At 30.0% G+C, this 6,000-nt stretch overlaps 1 protein-coding gene across 1 annotated transcript; it reads left to right on the top strand.

The window, feature by feature from the left end:
- Positions 1-2,768: 2,768 nt before the first annotated feature.
- Positions 2,769-3,723, top strand: LOC107927626 (non-specific lipid-transfer protein Cor a 8.0101). Its single transcript, XM_016858739.2, has 2 exons — positions 2,769-3,372; positions 3,495-3,723. The coding sequence occupies exons 1-2, from the start codon at positions 2,801-2,803 to the stop codon at positions 3,502-3,504; spliced, it is 582 nt and encodes a 193-aa protein (XP_016714228.2). The 5' UTR covers positions 2,769-2,800; the 3' UTR covers positions 3,505-3,723.
- The last annotated feature ends 2,277 nt before the right edge of the window (positions 3,724-6,000 follow it).

Below are 6,000 nucleotides of genomic sequence, written 5' to 3'. Positions count from 1 at the left end.
ATCACTGTTTTGGGTCCACACTCCACACGCCTGCCATTGCACATTTCCCATTGCCTTCCCATTTTGTTGACTTTTGTACTCTACATAAAGAAAAGAGTCCAAAAATAGGAACACTAATATACTATATTTGGTATATATTTGGTGTTATTTTGAGAAAAGACAAAAATATTATTATTTACAAATAATTGTACTATTTTGGAAATATTTTTACCATTTTATATTATTTATAAATAATAGTATTTTTCCATCATATTTATTCCGAGAACAATACGCAATCGGCCACTTTATTTATTTCATGGAAGACATGTTGAAATTTGATAATTTAATTGCGCATGCATTCCTCCTTTATTTTTCGAACTAAGGTTATTGATAATAACCTTAACGAATCATTTATTAGTATATTCACTATATTTTTATTATCAGATTCAATTATCACCTTGGTGTATCCCTTCCTCTAAGCTATTTCAAGGAAGAATATTTACTATTTTTTTATATTCGAAATTAATATTCAATCTCGATTAAATTTAGAATTAAGTCAAATCATATTTAAAAACAAAATCAATTTTTTACAAATTGTGATTAAATTATAAATTTTTAAAAAAAAAGTGAAAATGTAATTTTGACATTTATAAAAAGATTCCAACAAAATTGTGTATGATGAGCAATGATGCATAATATAAACAAAAACTACCATCACATCTTGGGAAGTGAATTGGTGCTCTGAAATCTATGACCCTTTCCAAGCATCGAAGAAATAAACTCTATCTTCTTGCAAATTAAACCATGCATCTACAATACTAAAATTATATTTCAACACTTTCAAAAATTTATAATTTAAATCCGATCTTTTAAAATAAAATCGTTGATGCCTTGTGTAGAGTTTGAATCGTGGTAGTCGATATCAATTATATTGGTCGGTACGTACATTTTCAGTCTTAAACTGGTATAAAATATTCTATGTTTCGTTCCGGTCAAAATTTCATGTGTTTCGGTCATTTCGGTGTGTTTTAACCCCTTTTGGTGTCAAGGGCGAAACTAGAACATTTTTTGGGAGGTCGAAATTAAATTATAATTTTTACTATAGTAAAAATGTAATTTAATCATTTTAATAGCCTATATCTTTATAATTTTTGAAGGATTAAATTAATTTTTTTATCATTTTTAGGGGGCCAAAGTACAATTTTACCTTTAGTAATTTAAAAAATTTAAAGCGCTTAAATGGAAAATTTTCCATTTTAAGGGAGACCGGGGCCCCTGCCAGCCCCTGTTTTGTGTGTTTCAACTTGTATCGGTGCATATCGGCCTGTATTGATTAGTACAAAATTTTGATATTTTAAACCCACTTTTAAAATTTTTAATCTTACTCATTTTCATTTTTCTATAATTACATTTAAAATTAAAACTTATTAAATTAAATTATTGAACCTACTTAATAGTTTTAAAACTTATATTTATATATAAATATATTTATATGGATGTAATTAAGATATATTTACATGTATATGTATAGTATAATTTATTTTTATCAAAATAATATATAATTTATTAAGAAATTAAAAATTATCTATAAATATATGTGAAAAAATTTAAACGTATATATAATTTATAAAAGAGCTAAAAAATAAATTATATAAATATACACGTGTATGTGAAAAATATTTAAAAACATCAATAAATCTAAAATAATACACATACACCAATATTAGCTACCTTAATTTAAACCGCAATTTTTTTTGAACAATCTTTTATAGGTTTTGATCATATTTGCTCTTCTTGATACAATACTTAGAACTACTTATAACCTCTTCCCAACCCATAAATAGGAGAATAATGCACTTCAGTATATTCAAACCTACATCTATTTGTATATTGACAATAATATCCATACCAATCGAAGTTAGACTCAATCAATTTAAACCGGAATTACAACCCTCATTCCAATATAAGGTTTGTATGGTTGTTTGGGTATTTTAAAAAATAAGAAGAAGAAGAAAACAAGATATTTGTCATTACTGTCCTATTAATGGGCATTGAAGATGATATGTCAGCTATGTAATCGAAGCTGCATGCAGAGAATGGAAACCATAAGAGAAGTTTGATGCAATAACTCAATTTCAATTAAACCCCAACTACCAACTACCATCTATTTAATTAAGTTGGTCAAATTATTATTTGGTCCATTTACTATGTTCCATTTCAAAGTCCCTATAATTTAGCATAATTTAACAAATTTGCTTTTATAATGTCATTAATATTAATTATTCCAATGCTAATGCAGATTTTTCTTAAAAACACCGATTTTGGTTAAATTATGTCAAAGTGATTTTTTTTCTTGTCGGAATTGGTGTTTTTAAGAAAAATTCATGTTTACATTTTGGTTAGAGTAGTTAATGATGTTAATTTTTCGAATTAAGTAATGATATTATTAAAGTAAAGTAGTTGAATTATACCAAATTATTGAGTGCAATAATAATGTGCATTACAGTCACAAGAGGAACACTCGAGTTCAAACCTTGGAAAGAAAGGGCCCGGCCCCTCAAAATTTTTGAAAATTTTAATTTACCCTTATAATTTTTTGAATATTTTAATTAGGCTCCCTAAAATTTTTTAAATTTATTATTTAACTTTTGAAAATATTTAAAAATTTCAGTTAGATTTATCAAATTTTTTGAAAATTCTTAGTAAAACCCTCAAAGTTTTAAAAACATCTGGTTAGCCCCCAAAACTTAATACTAAGGTTCACCACTGGAGGCAATATTATTGGGAGGGGTACCCAAGAACCCAGAAAGAATTAGGCTCTATGGACTATAAATCGGACATAGAGGATACCTTAGTTATAAAAAAAAATTGTAAGGGCTTAAATCCAAAATTTAACATATTAGAAGGACCAAAACCACAATTTCACCTATTAAGCTCTATCGTTCTAACTCTACATCTATATAAACCCCCAAGCCTTTCGCCATTGAAACTCATCACCTTTCAAAACACTTCTCCAGTGACCCAAAAAAGCTTCATTGTCTCTTCTATTGAAAACCCCATGGCTGCTCTTAAGCTAGTTTGTGCTCTAGTGTTGTGCATGTTGGTGGTTGAGCCCATTGCCACAACCGCCATAACATGCGGCGATGTGACAAGCAAAGTGGCCGGTTGCTTATCATACTTGCAGAACGGAGGGAACGTGCCGAAGGCTTGCTGCGACGGGATCCGGTCCCTGAACATGATGGCTCGAACCACCCCTGACCGCCAAACCGTGTGTGGGTGCTTGCAAACTGCCGCTAAGGCTGTCAAAATTAAAGGCAACTTGGCTGAGACCCTCCCGGCCAAATGTAGTGTCAACATCCCTTACAAGATCAGCACTTCCACTAACTGCAAAAAGTTAATAAACTTACATCCCTTTCCTTTTACCTTTTATTTATTGGTTTATTTCAGTTTTAATCCCTATAAGATACTATCACTGCTAATATTATCCTTTTTTTGTTTTTTGAAATATGTTACAGTGTGAAGTGAGATGGATGAAGAGAGGGTTTTGCAGCAGCTTGAAGGAGATATAATATATGATTAAAAAGAAGAAGAAGAATGAATAAGGATTTTGGGATGGAATTTTCAAAATCCAAAATTAGTCTCCACTTTAGTGTAGTGAGGCTTTGTTTATTTTGTTTAATGTTTTGGTCCCTGCATGTATTGGCTGTTTTAATGTTTTAATGAAAGGAAGTTTATGCTTTGTCAGATCAGAGTAATATGTTTTAATATTGACCAGCCTATTAAATTTAATGTAAATTGATAAAGGGAGTCAAAGAATTTACGGAAATAATTCCAACACATTTGATGAATCCAAAAATCACCGATTTGTTTCAAATGGATTGGAATTTTTTTTCTTTCTGAAAAGTAGATACGACGTGGGGTGGGTTAGATTTTTCTTTTAGATAGATAGTAGGTATGGGTCGGTTATGATAATTGCTTATCCTATTCTGACCCATTCAACTATAAGAAATTATCAATTTAACCTTTTTAATGCATTTACCCTGCCAAGTTTAGGCATTTTGATGCATACAAGTATTTTTGTTGGAATGTTGATACATAACTAATGGAATGCTTAGACCATTTTCATTGCTCGATAAAATAATCTTGTCAGTATTGATAGAAATGATCTTTCCCTCGTAATTGGCTATAGCGGGAACTCCTGAATCTAGAGCCACTTGGCGTTCCAACCCAATTCCAATAATGCATTTCTCAGAACGAGAAAGCGGAACTACTTGACGTTGCATATTAGAACTCATTAAAGCTCGATTTGTGTCATTATGCTCGATAAAAGGAATGAGGTATATATAAACTATTACAAGGGTAAAAAGTAATGAAATATAGAAAAAACACTATACATTTTATATTTAAATATTTTTTTGAAGAATTATCTTTACATTTTTTTTATTTTAAAAAGATTGAAAATAGTAAAGATAAATAATAAAAATTAAATTAAATTAAAGTGAAGTGAGGTGGGGTTGGATGTATTCGACGTCCATGGAGGTAATAATGGTTTTCAATATTATACATTTATAGTGGAACTGTAACACCCCTAACCCGAATCCGTCGCCAGAACAGGGTTACGGAGTATTACCGAAATTTACAGATTGATTTTCAGACGTTTCATTTCATCTAGCATTCATATTTGAAACCAATCAAAATTAAAACATTAATGAGCCAACGTTGCTGAAAATTAACTTATACATGCCATTATAACCAGAATCAAATCATCCAAAATTACCGATAAAACCAATGGATAGTGTGATATATCTCTGACAAGCTTCCAACCCAATCGAGCTTTCAATAATCTGTAGGGTAAATAACAAAAAATACGTAAGCAATGGATGCTTAGTATAAGCTCGTGTAGTCTTTAATCATATTAGTTCATTTAAAATATGAAATCTATACATATCAAGAATAATCCAATATTAATACCATAGTACTCATGAAGCTATATTCATCAACTCACAAGGTGAATAAATTCACAGTATCACTTACATATTATCCCAAGCTTAGTAGGACTTTATTAACTTTAACTCTTCATAATTTCTTTATTTTCATTTGCATTTCTTTACTTTCCACACTTATTCCATATGCGTGACACACAAGTCATAAACATATCATTCAATCATAGTCACAAGCTAGTGCATTTAACTAAAGCCTTTTCTGAATTGATCACATGATAAGTTATTTCATAAGAAATTGCATAATTTAAACCATACCACTTTTTCATGAACACTAGCATATTTTCCTTCTAATACTTATCAATTCAACGCTTCCATTAAATAATCATATTACTATTCAACAAATATCTTGGCACTTGCCTAAGCATCAAGCAACAACACTGGTTAGTGTACTTGCACACATTACATATAAAGTCATCATGCATAATTTTCTTGTATCAACATATTAAAGATAATCATACATTTACATGTCATGATACATATCATTCTCTTATCGTTTTTTTCATGGATATATATCATTCATTTTATTATTTCGATATTTTATGTACCATCATTTTCATGAATTTCGCGTACATACCGATAATAGTTCATTTCAAACTCCTGTTATCTCACTTCAGAATTTTACCCGTTATATCATTTTAATATCAATGGTTACATTTATTTTAGATCAATACCAATAATAATCTATAAATCTTTCAATTCAACCACATAAGTCTTTTACCGTTTCTTTCTATATCGAAGAACGACTTACGGATATGAGTATATCGTTTTCAGAAGCCCGAAGGCTAAACTTAAGCTCATGAAAGCTAAACAGTTAGTAAACACGAAAGTCCGCAACAAATGCTGAACCTCGATTTACTTGGGTAATTTACCGTCAATTCATCCTTTACATTTGTAATGCCATAACCTAGTTATGGTCTTATTCGTCAATTCATCCATTGGCATAGAAAGATTGTACTCAATCCCGCATTCAATCCAAACTGGGTATTAAATTCAATAATATATTTCCAATAATAATTCA

The sequence above is a fragment of the Gossypium hirsutum genome, chromosome D02 (genome assembly GCF_007990345.1).
Source record: "Gossypium hirsutum isolate 1008001.06 chromosome D02, Gossypium_hirsutum_v2.1, whole genome shotgun sequence".
Taxonomy (NCBI): domain Eukaryota; kingdom Viridiplantae; phylum Streptophyta; class Magnoliopsida; order Malvales; family Malvaceae; genus Gossypium; species Gossypium hirsutum.
Note: the sequence above shows the minus strand (reverse complement) of the source record. Positions and strands in the feature narration are given on the sequence as shown.